The sequence below is a fragment of the Trachemys scripta genome, chromosome 1 (assembly GCF_013100865.1).
Source record: "Trachemys scripta elegans isolate TJP31775 chromosome 1, CAS_Tse_1.0, whole genome shotgun sequence".
In the NCBI taxonomy this organism is placed as follows: Eukaryota; Metazoa; Chordata; order Testudines; family Emydidae; genus Trachemys; species Trachemys scripta.
The window spans coordinates 318,983,127-319,005,247 of NC_048298.1; the positions used below are offsets into that span (position 1 = coordinate 318,983,127).

Genomic DNA, 22,121 nt, shown 5'->3' on the forward strand with positions numbered 1-22,121 from the left:
AGGACACTACTCAGTCTAACCCCGCCCCTTCAGCGCTATGGAAACTGAAAGCGCGGCGAGGCCCGGCTGCTGACGCGGTAGGGCTGCCGGGTGAGGACCGCGCGGCGAAGCGGGGCTGAGTCGGGGCAGCAGCTTCCCCGGGCATCGGTGCCGGGGCTCAGGGGAGACGGGCAGGGCCGGGCCCCCGTGCAGCCCGCAGCGCCCCGAGCCGCTCTGCGCAGCGGGTGGGTGGTTGTTCCCTCCACCTAGGGTGACCAGACAGCAAATGTGAAAAATCGGGACGGGGGTGGGGGGGTAATAGGAACCTATATAAGAAAAAGACCCAAAAATCGGGACTGTCCCTATAAAATCGGGACACCTGGTCACCCTACCTCCACCCCTGTGCCGGGGCCCGGAGGGGAAGCCGCGGCGCGGTGTTTAGCTGATACCGCGTGTCTGGATGCAAGCTTTGGCCTGCCGGGCAGGTGTGAGCGCCGCCCACTTGGGTCACGTGGCCGGATTGAACTGGGAACCGCCAGAGCTCAAGAGCCCCGTTGCTGGGGCTGTAGCAGGGGGGCTGTAGTGCACGCTAGTGGGTTACACAAGCACCCGGATCCCCAGTGTCCAATGCTCCCTCTTGAGAGGGGTGCAATGGTTGCGCCTTCATTTGCTGGCCCCTCTGGTCCATTGGCCGTATCTCTGCCACTCAGATCTAGCTACAGCATCGCATGGGTCCTTCCTTGCTGTGGGCTGTGCGTCTGTCCGCTCCAATGCGTGTTTGCTCGCAGGCAGCCTGCCAGCATGGCCCCCTCGTGCGGGGAAGTTTGGGTGCCTGCTGATTAAGGGAGTCCTGTCTCACTGCTGTTCAGGTGCCGCGTCGTTACTTGAATTGCAAAGGATAGCTCTTCCAAAGCCCTGTTTCTGGGACAGCTTCTGTGCTATATACCTTTGAAAGGCCACTTTGGTGTGCAAGGGGCAGAAATAGAGATTCCTTTTCATAGGATATCAGGGTTGGGAGGGACCTCAGGAGGTCATCTAGTCCAACCCCCTGCTCAAAGCAGGACCAATCCCCAGACAGATTTTTGCCTCAGATCCCTAAATGTCCCCCTCAAGGATTGAACTCACAAACCTGGGTTAGTAGGCCAGTGCTCAAACCACTGAGCTATTCCTTTTACCCCATATACTTGATTACGTTGTGCAGCAGTGAAATGAAATGATAAACATTTTTTTAATTTTATATATAGAGATATCCCTATCTCATAGAATTGGAAGGGACCCCGAAAGGTCCATCCCCCTGCTTTCACTAGCAGGGCCAAATACTGATTTTGCCCCAGATGGCCCCCTCAAGGATTGAACTCACAACCCTGGATTTAGCAGGCCAATGCTCAAACCACTGAGTTATCACCCCCCTCCCCCCAAAAACAAAAACAAGTGTAATTTTCTTAAATACATCTGACTTTTTGTATTTTTAAAAAAGGAGCAGTACAACTATCTGTGCAAAACTGGGTAGGTGGCATGAACTCAGTTTATTATGCGCTTAATTGTAATCCATTTGTTTTCGTGTCTTTTAGACACTATTCTCTGTATTCAAAGCTAGAACTGAATTTTCTGCCTTGTACTGACCCATCAAGCTCTGTCCAGAACTGCTCAGTGAGGAGTACTAGCCACCTGGAGCCATTGTGAGCGCAGAGATGAGTCGCGTCAACTCAGAGTAAGCTCCTGTTTTTTTCAGGCCCATAACCTCCCTATGCAAACATTGCACATGTTTCTGTTCCATCTGAAAGGAAACAGTCAACTGGCAAGCTATTCAGTTTTTTAAAAAATTAATTAAATATAGTTTCAAGTACTTGATCTGCCTGTTTCTCTCAGCCAATATTTGTGGTTTTATGAAGAAAATATTTTTTTTCTTTAGGATTAGAAGATCCTTCAAAGGGATCCACATGGGTGCAGCCCTGCATCTGCATGGATCCATTTGCAGGATCTAGCCCATAACCTCTTTTATTTACCATAATTTTAGGTGGTGTTTGAAACAGAAGTAGTTAAACATTTTGAGACAGACTTGATTTTTAAGATGATGGTGTGATGTTAACTCTACAAAATACAATGGTTTCTGTGCCAGACTGTTCGTGCATTTGGTGATTTTTGGCAAAACAGTTTATTGTATGATAGACTGTTGAAATAGCTGAATTCATAGTACAGTTTTCTATTTTTATTTTTTTAATTCGATTTAGGGATGAAGAAGATACCTTCAAAATCTTGGTTGCCACTGACATTCACCTTGGGTACTTGGAGAAGGATCCTGTGCGTGGAAATGATACGTTTGTAACTTTTGATGAAATTTTGAGACATGCTCAACAAAAAGAAGTAAGCAGCCTTTGGGAAAATAAGGTTATGAGACTGGACTTTGGATCCTTTCCAGAAAGTATTAGGAAGGTTGGCCCCAATCCTGTATCTGGATCTTGTGGAGCCCTTTGAAGATTGCAAGATTGTGGCCTTTTTTCTGAAGTAATTATAAGAAGGTTGCTCAATCTAAAGAGGGGTTTGAGCAAGAGTAGAAATGTAGCTGATGTTCAGTTCTTAGCAGCTAATATGGTACCTTAAATGTAATAATGAAAGTACTGGACAGTTTTCTTTTCAGGGACTCTGGTAGGACTGAACTGTTTATTTTGGAAATGGAGTGAATGATATTGGAATGAGCTCCATGAAGACAGACCCACATTGGTTTTAGTGGAGGTTGTTTGCAGGGGAGCTCATTGCAGGATTAAAAGTCAATGGAATTTAGGCTCTGGTGCCTCGTAAAATGGAAGTTAGGCTTACCCTCTATTCTTATGAGTGTAATAATTCCCAGATATATCCAAATGTATATTTGTAATCCTGATGGAGCTGTTTTGTTGAGTATCCATTCATTTAACATGTATTCAGAAATTCAGATTGGTTGGGCATCCTTATCAAAATAATGCAAAGTGAATTAATAATGATTTCTTAGGGCTAGAGACAATAAATTTCCAGCTTCTCCCCTGTGAAATACTTAAACATTAAAAAAACTGGGGTGGAACACCTGTAAAATATTGTTGGCACCTTCCTTGTCATTGATTTTAAGAATTCTGTAGTGCTGCTTTGCAAAGTGTTGTATGCTTTTGTTGTGGTTTTGGGTTTTGTAAATTCAGATTGTCTTTTTAATTTTTCTGAATATTGTTAGATAATTTAACTATAAGCATTTTAGGTTTTATTTGTTTTACAATCTATAAATATGATATTAACTTAGAAGACCTGGTAAGAAATTCCATACACTTCAACATAAAATCAGTGTTTTACAAGAGCATGTAGGGAATTGCTTTTAAGATAATATAGAATACCACTTGACTATAACAAAGCTCTTGATCTGTGCAGGTGGATTTTATTTTATTAGGTGGGGATCTTTTTCATGAAAATAAACCTTCCAGAAAAACATTACACAACTGCATTGAATTATTAAGAAAATACTGCATGGGTGATCATCCTGTACAATTTGAAATTTTGAGTGACCAGTCAGTCAATTTTGGTTTTAGCAAGTAAGTATATTTTACTGTGATGAAATAACTACAGTATGTTGTGCAATTTGCTGGTTAGCTATTGTAAGCTGCCACTGCAGTAGATTTAAGAGTCTGATCCTGTAAGCGGCTTATGGGCAGACCTCCGCAAGTCAGTGGATTTCTGTGAGCTTTCAGTAGTCCACTGTGTGGAGCAGGTTGCAGGATCCTCAGTCCATTTTCTACGAAAATATTCTTATGAACTTTGTCACCATCTTTGGATGACTTTTCTAGGTGTATTGCATATCATATACATTCTGATATACGTAAGCCCAGTATTGGAAATATGATGTCCGTATACTCATTTGAATAGTCATTGAATACAATAGCACTGGTTGTATGAACTAAAATTATTTGTAGGATTAGGCCCCCATAATCCTATCTAGACTTTTGAGCTTTTAGAACTGAAAGATTTTAACATAAATTAAACTGCTCAAACTTTTGAAAACAAAATTCAGCTTTGGACAGAGACAAGGCATGAATGTTGAAAAGGAGATTTTTTTTTTTTTTTTTTTTTTTTAATATTTAATGGAGAATGTATGAGACAATTTTTCAACATTAAATATAACCGTGTGTACCAGGTGAACACGGTGATGCGGTACAATGCAAATTCCCATCTGTATCCAAAGTCTTGTTTATCCAAAATTATGTAATGCCTTTCCTCCCCCACACTCCTGCCCGCTGTCTGTCTGTCTTAGCTATGTCTATGGCCTCCATCTGAAGAATTTGAGCACCTCACAGTTATTGTATTTATCCTCACAACACTCTTGTGAGATAAAGCAGTGCTATTATCCCCATTTCACAGGTAGGAAACAGGCACAGAAGCCCAAATCCTCAAAGGCATTTAGGCTCCACGATTTCAATGGAAGTTAAGGACCTGAATACCTTTTGAGGATCTGGGCCTAAGTGACTTGTCAACATCACCCAGGAAGTCTGTGGTGGAGTAGGAACCTGAACTCAGGTCTCCTAAGTCCCAAATTGGTGCCTTTAACCACTGCCCTTCCTCTTAGTCCCATTTAATTTAAATAAAATGAAACCTCATTTAATAATCACCTGCTTCAGAGTGTTGCTGAATGTTTCTTTATTAATGTTCATAAAATGCTTTAATATGCAATTGAAGTTTCTGTATAAGTTGTTGTTTTGATAAGAAACATTGTATCATGAATTTGTGTATGCAAAGAGCTTGTAAACAAATGTAAACTTTTTTCCTATTCAGATTTCCATGGGTGAACTACCAGGATGGGAATCTCAACATTTCTATTCCAGTTTTTAGTATTCATGGCAATCATGATGATCCCACAGGGGTAATTATTATAGTGATGACAAAAATTATACCATTGCACAAATACAAGTATTTTTTTTCCTTTGGGAACAGGTTACTAATATCAGTCACCCCATTTCACTTTTAAATTTCCTTTTTAATTAACTGGGTGCATTTTCCTTTGTTTTGCTCATGTCAGACTCAAACTGACATGTTAGGTTCTACATTCAATTATTAGGAGGGATGGGAAGAGAGGATATGGGACCATATGATCTGCCTATCTAATACCTTATTTTAGGGATTTCTAGAGCTAGAGAAGGGATAAAGACTTATTGCCCCCCACAATGCAAGAGAAATTGAAAGGGTTTTCAAAATATTAGGTGTAGAAAAGTTCAACATTTTTTTTTTATGTAAGAAAATGTCTTTTAATATCTTGAGTTTTAATTTCAGTCCTTTTCCATGCATTTAGATTATTTGTTAGCTGTATTTTTTTAAATTGATTTACGGCTTTAGTTACTACTTCTGGTCTGTATGAAGGAAGCCATCATAATGTTGGTCAAATATTTTTAATTGTTGCTTAAAATTAAAAAAACAGTCAAGTTATTAAAGTTTTAAAAAGCGCATAAGGCTCATGTTTTCAAACTACTGTTCATAAAGGTTTTCATTATGCATTTGACATGTGAATCTGTAATATAGGATTATTACTATTATTCACAACCTACAAAAAAATGAACTATTTAATAACAGCAAAAATGTAACTTGGTAGTTCATACTGAGCAATCAATTTAGCTAAGCCAGATCTCATTCAGACTTCCTTTTTACAATACTTAATAAACTATTACTATTTGTCTTGCATTGTTGAACAAATTTAGAAGTTGAATTTAAGTACAAATCCATTATCTTTCTGTTCCTTAATATTTTCAATAGGCAGATGCATTGTGTGCATTGGATATTTTAAGCAGTGCAGGATTGCTGAATCATTTTGGACGCTCATCATCTGTAGAGAAGATAGACATTAGTCCCATTTTACTCCACAAGGGAAGCACAAAAATTGCTCTATATGGATTAGGTAAGCTTCCTTTCTGTTCAGCTAGATATTTCAGAAGCATGTCTAGACCCTTTTTTATATCACAGAGCTCTATTTCCTTCCTTACTGAGGTTTATATTCTAACTTCATATAGAAGTAGTGAGCCAGGTAAAGAATCTTAGAATCAATATTTCTGGGGAAAGGTGTTAGACATAGCTCAAAAGCATGTGTGCACATACTGCATCTCTTATCATGAGATGAACTTGCAAAAGTAGTATGTGACCTCCTGACCATGAGGTTCTATTTTTTTTGAAATTCTCTCTTAACAGGCTTTGTCATTGGCTTGTAGTTTGTTCACAGTACAGCATGTTTACTTACTGAGTGGAGCAGCCATGATCACTTTCTTACCTTACATTCTTTTTACAGGCTGCTTGTAAAGAGGCAAGTTTGATTTTTAGTTTGTCGTGGTTTATAAAACCCTTAATGGTGCATATTCCATCTATACTTTTATGACTTCCTGTGAGTCCTGTTGAGGTTTGTATCTGTGCTCTTGACAGCAGCTATCTTTTAGGGATTCCACTATTGTGTCAGGAGTCAGCAAGTTTGATATGGTGGTATGTAGCATTTACTTGTTTATTACAATGGAATCTCTTGTTGTTGAATGAAACCCATTCCTCCCCATTTTTACCCCGACAACTCAACATTTTTTTTTTTTTTTTAATAGTGCTTGTTTGAAATAGTGTTTTTGGCACAGACACCTTTCTTGTCCTGTCCACCTAAGTTGCTGCATAAATAGCATCTGTCTCCATCAATTCCTCACCACTTTTGAGAAACACCTGAAAGTTTTTCTCTTTCAGAGGTATTTTATGATAGATTTCAGCCTCAATACGTAGGACCCTTTTTCCTTCCTCTCATGTAGTGCTTTCTCTTTATTTCCTGGGTTTTTTGTTTAGATGGTAGTTTTCTTCACATGTTTTAAAATAATTGTATTACACTATATCATTGTGTAGTATCCATAACATGTTGGTATAAGACTCTTTTTTTAAAAAAAATTTGCACATCCTACCACCTGTACCTCTTGTTTAATATTAGAAGAGTCGTTTTTTCCCCCAAGTTATGATAGTAGAAAATGGAAATGTGATTATAAGTGTTGCTGGCAAAATAAGGTCGTAATTATAAGCAGAATTCACTGCAGATCAGGGTCTTTATATACAGAGGTATTTAATAAGTGTGGTGCTGCTTGAAATCTAGTGAAGCTAATGCTTCATATCATACACAACATATAAAGGTGTTAACAAAAACATTTAACTTTTAAGTAGATGTGTTTGCCAACAGTATTATTGATTAGCAATAATCTTTTTTTTATGTGCAAGTTAAAAGAAAAAAAACCAGCAGCTTTTCTTCCTTGGTGAAGAAGTACTTGAGTTCCTTCTAGAAATGATTATTACTTTTAAGGATTTTACTGAAGTGCCTTACTTGGTTTTTGTGGAGGATATTTAGATGCAAAATTTTTTAATTATTTTGTGCTCCCCCCCCTCCCTCTCCCCCCCCCAAAAAAAATTACATGTATATGTCTTACAAAACTTTTGGAAATGTGCAGTGCCTACTCCTGGGGGAATTCTGTGCCACTGTGCAATGCAGAATTTAATGTTTTTTGTGCAGGATTTCCTTTTCCCCACAGAAATAGGCTGCAGTGCTGCTGGCTGCCACTAGGGGCCACTGGACCCAGCGGGGCCCAGATGGACATAGAAGACACAGCCTGGGGGAGGGGGAGGGAGCTAGAGGGTTCCCGGCAGCTGCAGTTCTCAGCACGCTCTGAGGGAAGAAGATGGCGGCGCACAGTAAACTCCACACAAGCCAGCATGAGGCTGTTTCTCCTGGATTAGGGCCGGCTCCAGGGTTTTTGCCGCCCCGAGCGGTGGGGGGGGAAGTCGCGATTGGCGGCAGGTCCTTCCCTCCGAGAGGGACAGGGACCCTCCGCTGAAGAGCCCGACGTGCCGCCCCTTGGCCGCCCCAAGCACCTGCTTGCTCAGCTGGTGCCTGGAGCTGGCCCTGCTCGGGATCCCTGGGTTTCTGAGGAGTAGGGGGGTTGGTGTCAGGGCGAGGGGGCCCCACAGCTGGGCCCTGATGGGGAGGGGTGTGGGGGTTTGGGCTGGGGGGAACCCACGCCTGGGCTCGGGGGGGGGGGGGGGGGGGGGGGGGGGCCCCCCGCCGGGCTCTGCAGGGGGGGGGGAGGGGCCCGAGAAACAGGAACTGGGTTGTCATAGGGGTTTCTTTCAATTCTGTTACTCTTGGGAGAATTTTTGTGTGTGTCTGTATTGTTACAGACATACTTGCTGACAAGTATTTTGAAATAAATTACCAAAATAACTGAAACTGGCATGATTATATGGTGTTATTTTGACAAATAAAATTTGCAGAATTCTAAAATATTGTGTGCAGAGTTTTTAAATTTTTGCTGCAGAATTCCCCCAGGAGTAAATTCCAAGCAGCCCTCAAGTACTGTATGTGGATTTATTGTTTCCATGATGTAAGGCATAATCTTTAAAATACGCACATCAAATGAAAAACATAAAAGCTTTACCAAAATAAATGATTTTAGGGCTTGATTCTGCTAGGTGCTGAGTGCCTCCAGCACCTAATCAAGTCAATTGGAACTAAGGTTACTCACTCCTGGCTACATTTGGCATTTAGAGCACTCCACCTTTCAGGATCAAACCTATGAAGAAAATAGGTTGGTTTAATAGATGGCCATTGTTTGCAAACGGAACAATTTTTTGGGTCTACTTCACTGCTTCCCCATATGTAGTCAATTTTTGTTTAGCCTTTTCACATACAACCAAAAGGGAGAGAGACGTGCATATTATATATATAAATAAAAAAAATAGGGCTGTCACGCAATGAAACTGATTAGTCGTGTGATGAAACAATAATAGAATACCATTTATTTAAATATTTTTGGATGTTTTCTGCATTTTCAAATATTGATTTAAATTACATCACAGTATACAAAGTGTACAGTGCTCATTTTATATTTATTTTTGATTACAAATATTTGCACACTGTAAAAAACAAAAGAAATAGTATTTTTCAATTCACCTGATACAGGTACTGTAGTGTAATCTCTTTATAATGAAAGTTGAACTTACAAATGTAGAATTCTGTACAAAAAATAACTGCATTCAAAAACAAAACAACGTAAAACTTTAGAACCTACAAGTCTACTCAGCCTTACTTCAGCCAATCACTCAGACAAATAAGTTTGGTTACAATTTGCAGGAGATAATGCTGCCCACGTCTTGTTTACAATGTCACCTGAAAGTGAGAACAGGCATTTGCATGGCACTGTTGTAGCTGGCATCACAAGATATTTATGTGCCAGATGCGCTAAATATGTCCCTTCATGCTTCAGCCACTGCTCCAGAGGACATGCGTCCATGTTGATGACAGGTTCTGCTCGATAACCATCCAAAGCAGAGTGGACCAATGCATGTTCATTTTCATCATCTGAGTCAGCTACCACCAGCAGAAGGTTGACTTTTCTATTTTGGTGGTTCGGGTTCTGTAGTTTCCGCATCAGAGTGTTGCTCTTTTTAGACATGTGAAGGCATTTTCCACACCTCATCCCTCTCAGATTTTGGAAGGCACTTGAGATTCTTAAATCTTGGGTTGACTGCTGTATCTATCTTTAGAAATCTCACATTGGTACGTTTTGTCAAAGCTGCTGTGAAATGTTTGTTTTAAGAATACTGTGCTGGATCATCATCCGAGACTGCTATAACATGAAATATGTGGCAGAATGCGGGTAAAACAGAGCAGGGGACATACAGTTCTCCTCCAAGGAGTTGAGTTACAAATTCAATTAACATTTTTTTAACAAGTGTCATCAGCATGGAAGCATGTCCTCTGGAATGGTGGCTGAAGCATGAAGAGGCATATGAATGCTTAGCGTATCTGGCACGTAAATACCTTGCAAAGCCATTTACAAAAATGCCAGGCAAATGTCTGTTCTCACCTTCTGGTGACATTGTAAATAAGAGGGCAGCATTAGCTCCTGTAAATGTAAGCAAACTTGTTTGTCTTAGCAATTGTCTGAACAAGAAGTAGGACTAAATGGACTTGTAGGCTCTGAAGTTTTACATTTTGTTTTTGAGTGCAGTTATGTAACCAAAAAAAAAAACAACTACATTTGTAAATTGCACTTTCACGACAGAGATTGCACTACAGTACTCATATGAGGTGAATTGAAAAATACTATTTCTTTTGTTTTTACAGTGCCAATATTTGTAATCAAAAATAATATACGCTTTGATTTCAATTACAACACAGCATACAATATACATGAAAATATAGAAAAACATCCAAAATATTTAATAAATTTAAATTGGAAGTCTATTAACAGTATGATTAATTGCAATTAATTTTTTTAATTAAGTTACCGGTAATTGCGTGAGTTAACTGTGTGATTAATCACAGCCCTAATATAAAAATAAATAAATAAAAATTAAAAATAATAATATTTAAAAAAAATAAACTTGATTGTAAACCCTGATAATTGGCAGGGGGACTCAAGGGCAGGTGTAATACCTGCTGGCATTAATTTCAACTTTTTTTTTTTTTTTTTTAAGGACTAGATTTCAGGTTGATGAGTTCCCATTTTAGAGACAGAGTATGTTAAATAATAAAATTACCTTGATCAAATCCGTGTTAGTGCCTCAAGGTTCTTTAACAATGTTGCCACACAACTTCACTTTACAATGTTTTTGCTGATAAAACATAATTTATTGTACAGTAACATTGATTAACATTTTGCCATGGACATTCCAGGATCTATACCAGATGAGAGACTATATCGAATGTTTGTCAATAAGCAGGTAACCATGCTGAGACCAAAGGAAGATGAGGATAATTGGTTTAATTTGTTTGTAATTCATCAGAACAGGTAACAGTATTGACTGGATCGTGATTTTTTTCTCCCCCCCCCCCCCCCCCATGTAGATGTACGGTTTTGTGCAACTTTCTCGCTCAGGGGTGTGAGAAAACACCCCGCTGAGCGCAGCAAGTTTCAGCGCTGTAAAGCACCAGTGTAGGCTGTGCACCAGCGCTGGGAGCCGCGCCCCTCGTGGAGGTGGTTTTTTAGAGTGCTGGGAGAGCTCTCTCCCAGCGCTCTGCCATGACCACACAATCCATGTTAAAGCGCTGCCACTGTAGACTAGCCCTAAGACTGTTGGATATTAGGTGCATCAAGAAAGTGGAATATGTCAATTCTTTCTGTAACAACCCTGTCCAGCGGATCTGGTTACAGAAAAGACATGGAAAGAAGGGTGGAGTAAAGGAGTTCACGCTTGGCAGAAAGGGTGACCTCTGAATAAAGAGGTTGAAAACAGCACAGCTTCGCTAATTGGGTTTCCGGAGAGGGTGCAGTTTGTCACAAAACAACTGTGAATTGTCTACTCTGTACTACTTCAGTGTGTGTGAGGAGAAATATGAGTTTATAAATGTGCATGTTATAACAACTCAGCCACTGATTGATTATAGTACAGATCGGCACACAAACTATAAGCAAGTTGGGTTTGCAAGTCCCACGTTTTCCTTTGCACTTTCCAACATTTTAAAAATCTACCTTGGCAAAGAGTATTGTACATGCTTGTACTGTTTCACATATGTTATTTTCCCAGAAGTGTTAACAGGCAAAGAGTGAAAATCACAATATTGTCATCAGTTTTGCTCTGCATCAGGAAAGAGTTTGTGAAGGTGTCACAGATACTTCCAGGAAAAGGTGGGGAGGCAAAAGTCTGGGAATGTTGTAGACAGAGCACCATCAGATAGTGCTCATTACTGACCTCATCCAGCTGGCTGAAGGAGCAGCAATAACTGGGTAGAAGGGGTCAGTTGTGGGTCCCCATTTTAGAGGAAAAAAAGTAAAGGGGAGTGGGAAGTGAGGATTAAATATTTAGGATTAACCCTAAAAAGAGAGAAATGGAGGAATTTTTTTCTTTAAACAGAGGCTGTAACAAAAAGACTTGAGAGATGGGAAAGAGCTTCATGTGGAGGAAAAGTCAGCATGCAAGCCAAGTGAAAGGAGAAAGGAATCGGGGGTCAGGGGGGGAGAAGAGCCCACATCAAAACCGGGGTACGAGGGAGAAAATAAAAGTAAATAAGCTTAATGTTAGAACAGAAATGGTATTTGAGTTTTTTAGCTACCTTCTTACTAGTGAGGAAAAATAATCTCTATTAAAAACCAAGCAAAATTGTATTTCTGTTAACTCAGCATTTGAATAATAACTCATATCTGTGCAAGGAATAAAAAGGAGGAATATTTATTGTCCATGTGCATGTGAAATATGTGCATTGCCAAATATTGTAAAAATCCAAACCAAATTTAACTGTAATATTGGTTATTATTTAAATTAGTGCTTTACAACTGTTCTCTCTCCCTACCCTCCACTCCCCCAAAACAGTCAAAATTGTACTTTGTTCTAATTCTCTTCCTTTTCTTTGAAACAGGAGTAAACATGGAGCCACCAATTACATTCCAGAGCAGTTTTTAGATGACTTTATTGACCTTGTTATTTGGGGTCACGAACATGAATGTAAAATAGCTCCAACCCGAAATGAACAGCAACTTTTCTATGTATCTCAGCCTGGAAGTTCAGTGGTTACTTCTCTGTCGCCAGGGGAAGCTATAAAAAAGTATGTGTTTTCTTGAGTTTTGTTCTAATATTTTTCTCACATGCTGTGTTGAGCAGGACATCTCCTACACCAGGGGTGCTGACCTTGGGGTGGGGCCAGAAATGAGGAGTTCAGGGTGCGGGAGGGGGCTCCGGGCTGGGGCAGGGGGTTGGGGTGCGGGAGAGGGATCGGGGGTTGGGGCATGGGAGGAGGTTAGGGGTGCAGGCTCCAGGCGGCGCTTACCTGAAGCAGCTCCTGGAAGCAGTGGCATGTCCCCGCTCCGGCTCCTGTGCGGAAGTGAGGCCAGGCTGTTTTGTGCACTGCCCCGTCCGCAGATTCTGCCCCTGCAGCTCCCATTAGCCATAGTTCCTGGCCAATGGGAGCTGCGGGGGTGGTGCTGGGGTGGAGGCAGCGCACGCAGCCCCCTGGCTACTCCTAAGCTTAGGAGCCGGAAGGAGGATATGCTGCTGCTGCTTCTGGGAGCCTCGTTGTGCGCGTGGGGAGCAGCCTCTGACCCCATTCCCGGGCTGGAGCGTGGGAGCAGGGCAGGCCCCAGACCCCGCTCCAGCAGAAGCTCAAGGACTGGATGTGGCTCGTGGGCCGTAGTTTGCCCATCCCTGTCCTACACAGAAGATAAATTTATTGAAATATGAGGAAATGGATTGGGATATAGTGTAGTTCTGTCTGACAATTTATTACATAGTGTAATCAGCCAAAGGGTTAAAATCAGTATTTTATGATAACTTAGCCTTGGCTTCTTTAAGCTAAATTCAGCCTTGTAAGTAGGTACAACTCTGTTCACTTAGGTGGAGTTAGCCTGGAAAGATGAAGGGGCTCCTTGCATCCTGTCTACTTCCACATGTGCACACGCTCTCATATAATGACACGGTGCAGAATGAAGGAGAGTTTTGATCTGAATTCTGTGACTTATCTGTCCTCATTTCCAAAATTATTTATCTAATTCCAGGCACATTGGTTTGCTGCACATTAAAGGCAAAAAAATGAATATGGAGAAGATTCCTCTTGAAACAGTACGAAGTTTCTACATAGAGGACATTGTTCTTGCTGATCATCCAGACATTTTTAATCCAGACAATCCAAAAGTAACACAAGCAGTACAAGCATTCTGTATAGAAAAGGTAACTGCCTTGTACTTGAACTGTAGGAAGAGAATGTGATCTTGTAGTAAGCATAGGACTGGAAATTGAAACACCTTCATTTTCTCCCCATGTATGCCGCCAACATGCTGGTGCCTGGGGAAAGTCTCTTCATTACTCTGTCTCTCAATACTGGCCACCCCCTCCCTTCCTTCTAATCGCCCGTCAAGTGAAGGATCACAGTTTATCTAATACCGAAGTATTCACATATTATAGAACTTCATAATATTTAATATGGCACTGAACTACCTAATGAAAACCTGAGAAGGCTTGTTAGCTACTAGCAGGAAACTTAATTCTAATACCACAGCCTTTCTTTGTTGTGATCGAGTCTTTGTGTTTCACACACTTTTGGCCAAATTCTGCCATCTCTTATGCATATGTGCATAAGCTCTTTATTACTTAGACACTTTTTCCCCCCCAACACATTTAGTTTTAGACAATGCTGGAAAGGTCCAAGTAGCTACAACCAGAGAAAGTAATAGGTGCTGAAGAGTCACTTTTATATCTACCCCTTTACTGCTTGTACTTCTCAGGTTGAAACACTGCTGGATAATGCGGAAAGAGAGCGTCTGGGAAATCCACGCCAGCCAGAAAAGCCTCTCATAAGATTACGAGTAAGACTTAGTTGCTTTATTTTAAAACTCTTGTTGACTTAATTACTTTATGCTACATGTTCTTTACAAGTTTTATATTTAATAATTTATCTGCTCATACACAATTTAAATTTTGTTGTTTTGTTTTAAATCCCACCCTCACTGTACATGTACCATGAGCCTTTGTGGCATGATCAGTACTTTCCAGCAGGCAATTGTATGGGATTCCCTTCGGTGCATGCCACTGCTCCTCCTTTATTGGTTGGTGGGATAGAACGTGTTATCAGATATTAAAGAATGTGATGATGATCTTTACAGAGGCATACATGCCACCTTTGCAGCACTCCCAGACATAGGAGTCAGAGACTGGATTGGTAATTAAGCATATGGTGTTAACATTAGCATTAGCACCTGACTGGTTCATTGTTCAAACTTTTATTTAAAAAATAATAAAAGAGAGCGAGAAAGAAACTGATGCATCTTAGACTATTTGAAGCGCTTGGTTTCCTTGCCTCTATCCCAAATTTCATCTTTTGACATTCTCATTTTAGGTTGATTACAGTGGAGGTTTTGAACCATTCAGTATTCACCGTTTCAGTCAGAAGTTCATGGAAAGGACAGCTAACCCAAAGGACATTATACACTTTTTCAGACATCGTGAACAAAAAGAGAAAAATGGTAAAAACAAAATTTGTCAGTTAAAAGTAACATGGGAATTTTATTTAACCAATATTTTTAGGGGTTCGCTACCTGTGTAAAATATGTAATTAACAGAGACCGTATTATTATTTGCTTTACCATTAGCACCTAGAACCTTAGTCAAGGACCAAGACCCTAACAATAGAAATCTGCAAGGACCCCTCCAAATCCATACAATTTTTGCAGGAGTATGTGTTCTTTTTGTTGTTGTTTTAAATCTTGGTGTTCAGACAGCACCCTCTCTCAACAGTTCACAGACAGTGACTTTATGGCCTCAGAGTACCTTTCTGAACTGTGTGTTTAATGCTGTGCATAAAACTGCATCACAGTTGGGTTCTCAAAAAGTGGACAAATGAAGAGGTCAAGTAGCAGTTCTTATCTGATTTAAAAGCATCCATGGGGCTATAAAAACTTTGGAGAGTTGGGTTTTTCAGTGATTTCTTTCCTTGAGACATGTCAGCACATTTACCCATTTGACAAGGAGTTTGTCCTGACTTCAGAACATCTGAGCACCATTGGGGGTCGGAAATAGCCTTATTATCCACATACAAACTTCCTTACCCTTTATAAGTCAGTGCTCACATGGAGGATATCAGAACTTCTTCTCTCTTCCCTTCCTGGCTGCATTCATTTACTTAGTACATTCATGCTTAAGACATATTCATCTAAAAGTTGTAGGAAAAATTTGCTGAGGTATATTTGACTTCTCTGAAAACCCAATAGCTAAATCTTTGCCTAAAATCCCAATCTGAAATGGTGCCATGTTTTTCTTTTTGGATTTAGTAAGAATCAGAATGCTTGATGTGGAATAGTGTGATCTATTTGCCTTAATCCATTACCAGATTATCCTATTCCAGGTGCCTTCTATCAGAGTGTTCTTGCCATTAAAATAACAGGCATTTGTCACGGTGAAAATCCTACTATGCCCAGAATTTTTAATAACTGGTTAATAGTTGTTGACAATTTTGTCCTAATGAATCCCTAATGGTCACTAATGAAGATGTGGTTTGCATAAGAACATGCTGTGCTGATCTAATGGACTTCTAATGTAGTACATTAGTGCTTTATAAGTAATTTAATTCCATTGACAGGTATGTATACAGCGGCACTTGAATTAAGATGAAAACATTATGCTTCACGATTAGTAAACACACTTAAAAAGCTCTTAACTAAATTTGAATTAGGTTGCTGTTCTTCTGGGTGGGATTGTTTGATTTAATTGAGCACATAATTTATTTAGAAATCTTTACCTTATTAGTCCTTTGAAACTACAAAATAGCTACTGTAAGCTTGATCACTTTGGACTTTTCACTTGTCTGCTTAATAAGCAGTTCTGCTCTGAAAAGTGAACGTAAAAATGGCATTATGGGATTCTGCGTTTGTGTCTCAGTGGCTTCTTTGCTTAATGCCTTTTAACACAAGGTTGGTGACTAGTAGAATTAATACAATTCATGACTCAGTACAGAATGAGGCTCTTGACTTTGCATGTATAACAGATCTGATTGGAAGACACTACAGGTTCACTGTTGTCTCCAGATGGATATATGGTTCAGCAGAAGGTGAAGGGATACAGCTGGAGTTTTTACATCTGACCTCAAATGTAGATTTCCCATTACAAGGCTAGATCTGATGAGTGTATTCACACTGTGTGCGAGTGCCAGAATGGGGATAGCATTGGACCAGTGTTGTAGTGTTTTCCAATGGAAAAGACCTGTTTGGGCTTATCAGATTACTCAGGTATAGTGGTGCTGAAGTAAGTGAGGTTGGTTTAGTCCATGGTGTCTGTAGATGTTGATTCTTCTAGATCAGCTCAGAATTTTAGATTACAACTTCTGTGTGATGTTGATATAGCTGACTATATTTTTGCACAGAGCCCGGTACAATGAGATTCTCGACAGGGGTAATTTTTGGGTATTACTGCAGTAATAAGATCTTGGTTGGTTCCACTAGTAAAACTGAGCACATTCTCTGGATCTTGTGTTTGGCTTGGAATTGGAAGTTGGACAGATGGATATTACGGATTTGTTGAGTGACCATTGTCCTTTTGGTTTGAAGTTAGTATGAACCTATCCTTCAGGGACCTGTTTTTGAAGGTCTTCCCCAAGTCTGATGGAACAAGTGAACTTCCAGGGCAGCTTTGATAGAGAATATTGATTAGCCAACTGATTGCTCTATCAGTGCTTTGGTGGGACTTGATAATGTTTATTGTTCCACTATTGATCAGATGGCTCCGAATGCCCCCTTGGAGAAGGAAGGCAACACAGGTCACCATGGTTTACAGGTGGTGTCTTGTGTAGAATATTCATATTGCTTTGTGGATGAAATTGCTATCTGGTGAAGGCCAGCAGGCTCTACTGTTGGTGGAATTTGCCAGTACTGTGTATTTCTATGCAGGAGTTGTGTACCCTCTGCTCAAGAAACCAAGTCTTGACTTGGGGCATGGATGAATGCTAGCCGGCTGCCACTTGATCTGGGTAAGACAGAGATAATATACATGACTTGTGGGAAGTAGTCTAAAGAGTTTGTAAAGAATAATTTGGCACCTTTCACTGAAGGATTGTAACTACCATTTGCAATACAGGTGCATATTTAAACATATTACTAGGTCCTGGACTTCTGGATCCTCAGGGAGTGATTGTGGCCAAGGTTACTTTTTCCTTCTATGCCTGGCAGGAAGTGTGTGACCTTTTCTCTTTGATATGGACCTTGCCAATTATCCTTTCATCGAATCATAGAAGATTAGGATTGGAAGAGACCTCAGGAGGTCATCTAGTCCAATCCCCTACTCAAAGTAGTACCAACACCAACTAAATCATCCCAGTCAGGGCTTTGTCAAGCCGGGCCTTAAAAACCTCTAAGGATGGAGATTCCACCACCTCCCTAGGTAACCCATTCCAGTGCTTCACCACCCTCATAGTAAAATAGGGTTTCCTAATATCCAACCTAGACCTCCCACACTGCAACTTGAGACCATTACTCCTTGTTCTGTCATCTGCCACCCCTGAGAACAGCCGAGCTCCATCCTCTTTGGAACCTCTCTTCAGGTAGTTAAAGGCTGCTATCAAATCCCCCTCACTCTTCTCTTCTGCAGACTAAACAAGCCCAGTTCCCTCAGCCTCGCCTCGTAAGTCATGTTCCCCCCCTCCCCCTCCGATCATTTTCGTTGCCCTCCGCTTGACTCTCTCCAATTTGTCCATATCCTTTCTGCAGTGGACGCAATACTCCAGATGTGGCCTCACTAGTGCCGAATAGAGGGGAATAAATCACTTCCCTCGATCTGCTGGCAATGCTCCTACTAATGCAGCCCAATATGCGTTAGCCTTCTTGGCAACAAGATTCATTTCCAGCTTCTCATCCACTGTAATCCCGGGGTCCTTTTCTGCAGAACTGTTGCTTAGCCAGTCAGTCTCGAGCCTCTAGCAATGCATGGGATTCTTCCGTCCTAAGTGCAGGACTCTGCACTTGGCCTTGTTGAACCTCATCAGATTTCTTTTGGCCCAATCCTCCAATTTGTCTAGGTCGCTATGGACCCTATCCCTACCCTCCAGTGTATCTACCTCTCCCCCCAGCTTAGTGTCATCTGCGAACTTGCTGAGGGTGCAATCCATCTCATCATCCAGATCATTAAGAAAGATGCTGAACAAAACCGGCCCCAGGACTAACCCCTGAGGCACTCCGCTTAATACTGGCTGCCAACTAGACATCGAGTTGTTGATCACTACCCGTTGAGCCCAACAATCTAGCCAGCTTTCTATCTACCTTATAGTCCATTAATCCAATTCATACTTCTTTAACTTGCTGGCAAGAATACTGTGGGAGACCGTATCAAAAGCTTTGCTAAAGTCAAGCTATATCATGTCCACTGCCTTCCCCATATCCACAGAGCCAGTTATCGCATCAGAGAAGGCAATCAGGTTGGTCAGGCATGACTTGCCCTTCGTGAATCCAAGTTGATTATTCCTGATCACCTTCCTCTCTGCCAAGTGCTTTAAAATGGTTTCCTTGAGGGCCTGCTTCATGATTTTTCCAGGGACTGAGGTGAGGCTGACCGGTCTGTAGTTCCCTGGGTTCTCCTTCTTCTTTCCTTTTTTAAATATGGGTACTATATTTACTTTTTTCCAGTTGTCCAGGACCTCCCCATCACCATGAGGTTTCAAAGATAATGGCCAGTGACTCTGCAATCACATCAGCCAATTCCCTCAGCACCCTTGGATGCATTAGAGCTGGACCCATGGACTTGTGCATGTTCAGCTTTTCTAAATAGTCCTTAACCCAGGAGTGGGCAAACTTTTTGGCCCAAGGGCCACATCTGGGTATGGAAATTCTATGGTGGGCCATGAACGCTCACGGTTCCTGGCCAGTGGGAGCTGCGGGGGTGGCGCTTGGGGCAGGGGCATCGTGCAGAGCCCTCTGGCTGCTGCTGTGCATAGGAGCTGGAGTGGGGACATGCCGCTGCTTCTGGGAGCCATGCAGAGCCCCAGCACATGCGGAGCAGGGCAAGCCCCAGACCCTGCTCCCTGTCAGGAGCTCAAGGGCTGGATTAAAACATCTGAAGGGTCGGATGCGGCCCCCAGGCCGTAGTTTGCCCACCCCTACCTTAACCTGTTTTTTCAGCACTGAGGGCTGCTCACCTCCTCCCCATACTGTGCTGCCCAGTGCAGCAGTGTGGGAGCTGACCTTGTTTTGAAGCCCGAGGCAAAAAAAGAATTGAGTACTTCAGCTTTTTCCACATCATCTGTCACTAGGTTGCCTCCCCATTCATTAAGGGTCCCACACGTTCCTGACCTTTTTCTTGTTGCTAACATACTGTAAAAACCCTTTTTGTTACCCTTCACATCCCTTACTAGCTGCAACTCCTGTTGTGTTTTGGCCTTCCCGATTACACCCCTCCATGCTCGAGCAATATTTTTATACTCCTCCCTAGTCATCTGTCCAAGTTTCCACTTCTTGTAAATTTCCTTTTTGTGTTTAAGCTCAATGAAGATTTCATTGTTATGCCAAGCTGGTCGCCTGCCATGTTTGCTATTCTTTCTGCACATCGGGATGGTTTGTTCCTGCACCCTTAATAAGTCTTCTTTAAAATACAGCCAGCTCTCCTTGATTCCTTTCCCCCTCAAATTAGCCTCCCAGGGGATCCTGCCCATCAGATCCCTAATGGAGTCAAAGTCTGCTTTTCTGAAGTCCAGGGTCCATATTTCTTTCATATTTCCATCTGATTACTGTAATGTATTCTAACCTTCAGAAACTCAAGCTAATGAAGAATGTGGTGACCCATTTATTATGCAGAGCTTCACATTGGGAGCATGTTACACCAGTGCTCTGGTATCTGACTGGCTATCAGTAAGTTTCTAAGTGCAGTACAAAGCATTGTTTTTAACCTGTAGGGCCTTAACTGCAAGCTTAGGACCTGCCTGCTTGAGACACCCATCTCTCTCTCCATGTCCTCCTGCTGCATTTGAAATTGGCAAAGACATTTGAGCATTAGCTCCTTCAGTGTAAGAGAGGGCGCTGCTGACATGGCGTTCTCCATGAAGGGCCTTTGATTTTGAAATTTGCTCTCCTTTTGATCTATCAGAGCCCAGTTTATGTTGCTCAGTCCCTGTCTTCTTCCAGGCATTTAGGAGGCGTTATTATGCCTTTTACAGATGAAATGCTATTTGGACATATTTGTATATTTATTATTGGAGTAGAATGAGTAGTCAGGGTATTTATTGTGGAAAATTTCAGTTATAGAAGAACTCCTAGACTGGTGGCCAGTGCTGTTGCAAGAGTCTTATTTTCAACAATTTTCAATTGTTATTACCTTTTGTATTATAATAAATCAGGGTTATGTTAGTAGCTTTTAACACCTAAATTGATGTGTGAAGACAAATCTATTAAAATAAGAACCCATTTATCTCTTTTCTAGAAGATGAGATTAATTTTGGAAAGCTCATTAGAAGACCTGCTTCGGAGGGGACAACCCTGAGAGTGGAAGACCTTGTGAAGCAATATTTCCAGACAGCAGAGAAGGTAACTTTATTGTTGTGTCTTTATGTCCTTGGTGCATTTATGAAATCACACATTTGATTGCGGTGGTGGTAGAGTTTTTTTCCTATGGAGGTTTGACAGGGCTCTGTCCTTAGTGCCCCTTCTTGTCTCTCTCTACATCTTATCTTTGGGTAATCTCATCTGCAAACACAAATTCAGTTACCCTCTCTGTACTGACAACTCTCTTGTCTCTTTCTGTCCAAACTGAAATGTCTGCATCTCTCTGACATCTCCTCTTCATGGATATCTAGCTCAACCTGGCTTAAACGGAGCTCCTAAACTCTCCCTCCCGCCCCTCAACTTCCTTTCTTGATCACTGTGGACAGTGCCAGCATCCTGCGTGTCCTCAGGCCCATAACCTGGGTGTCCTGTTTGACTCAGCTCTCACTCTCTGTGCTCACATACAGGCTTAGCATCTCTTAAGATAAGCTTTCTAATCCATCCACACATCTAAAATTCTTGTCCAGGCTCTCATCATCAATAGCTTTCTCTTTGGTCTTGACAAATGCAGTCTTTCTCATTCAGAATGATGCTACTGAGATCATTTTCCAAGCCTGTTGCTTTGACCATGTCACCCCTCTTTTTGCATCCCTCCACTGGCTCCCCCCTTTCTCTGGTGCATCAAGCATAAGCTGCTTGTCTTAATTTTCAAGGCCCTTCATGGTCTATCCCCATCCTGCCTATCATCTCTTATTGGCCAATGAGATGTTAATTCTCTTGCTTCAGATCAGCCCGTGGCACCAACCTCCATCTCCCACTTCGTGCTTTCTCTCACGCTGCCTCTCACGCTTGGGAGGAGCTCCCAATAAATATCCACAAAACTAACGACTTATCCTCCTTCAAAAACCTCTTCAAAATTCTCCTTTCCCAGGATGCCAACAAAAAACGTAACGGTTAGTCCCTGTGCTGAGCCTATCATGCTGACCAGTATTGGCTCATTGTTTCTTTGTATTCTGTCTATATCCATTTCTTGTCTTATGCTTAGATTGTAAACTCTTTGGGGCAGGGACTGTCTTTTTTTGTTAGTTGGTTTGTATGTCCCTAATATATTCATATTTCTGCCTGCCTGCCTGAAATGAGTATAAATAGTAGGGCTGTCATGTGGCTTAACAAAATTAATTGCATGATTAA

General features: G+C 41.4%; 1 protein-coding gene across 9 annotated transcripts in view; it reads left to right on the forward strand.

Moving 5' to 3' along the window:
* The first annotated feature begins 8 nt into the window (after positions 1 to 8).
* Positions 9 to 22,121, forward strand: part of MRE11 (MRE11 homolog, double strand break repair nuclease) — a 45,837-nt gene continuing 23,724 nt past the window's right edge. For 2 of the 9 annotated variants that reach the window (XM_034758942.1, XM_034758934.1), the window contains exons 1-12: positions 9 to 90; positions 1,551 to 1,690; positions 2,211 to 2,343; positions 3,370 to 3,530; positions 4,765 to 4,852; positions 5,737 to 5,878; positions 10,664 to 10,778; positions 12,344 to 12,529; positions 13,476 to 13,647; positions 14,202 to 14,282; positions 14,813 to 14,939; positions 20,869 to 20,972. In XM_034758942.1, coding sequence (XP_034614833.1) covers positions 1,671 to 1,690; positions 2,211 to 2,343; positions 3,370 to 3,530; positions 4,765 to 4,852; positions 5,737 to 5,878; positions 10,664 to 10,778; positions 12,344 to 12,529; positions 13,476 to 13,647; positions 14,202 to 14,282; positions 14,813 to 14,939; positions 20,869 to 20,972 — 1,329 coding nt within the window. In that variant the 5' untranslated portion in view covers positions 9 to 90; positions 1,551 to 1,670. Of the gene's footprint in view, positions 225 to 1,466; positions 1,486 to 1,550; positions 1,691 to 2,210; positions 2,344 to 3,369; positions 3,531 to 4,764; positions 4,853 to 5,736; positions 5,879 to 10,663; positions 10,779 to 12,343; positions 12,530 to 13,475; positions 13,648 to 14,201; positions 14,283 to 14,812; positions 14,940 to 20,868; positions 20,973 to 22,121 lie in introns of those variants that run through there. The other 7 variants (XM_034758937.1, XM_034758939.1, XM_034758938.1 and 4 more) reach the window with 7 other exon arrangements.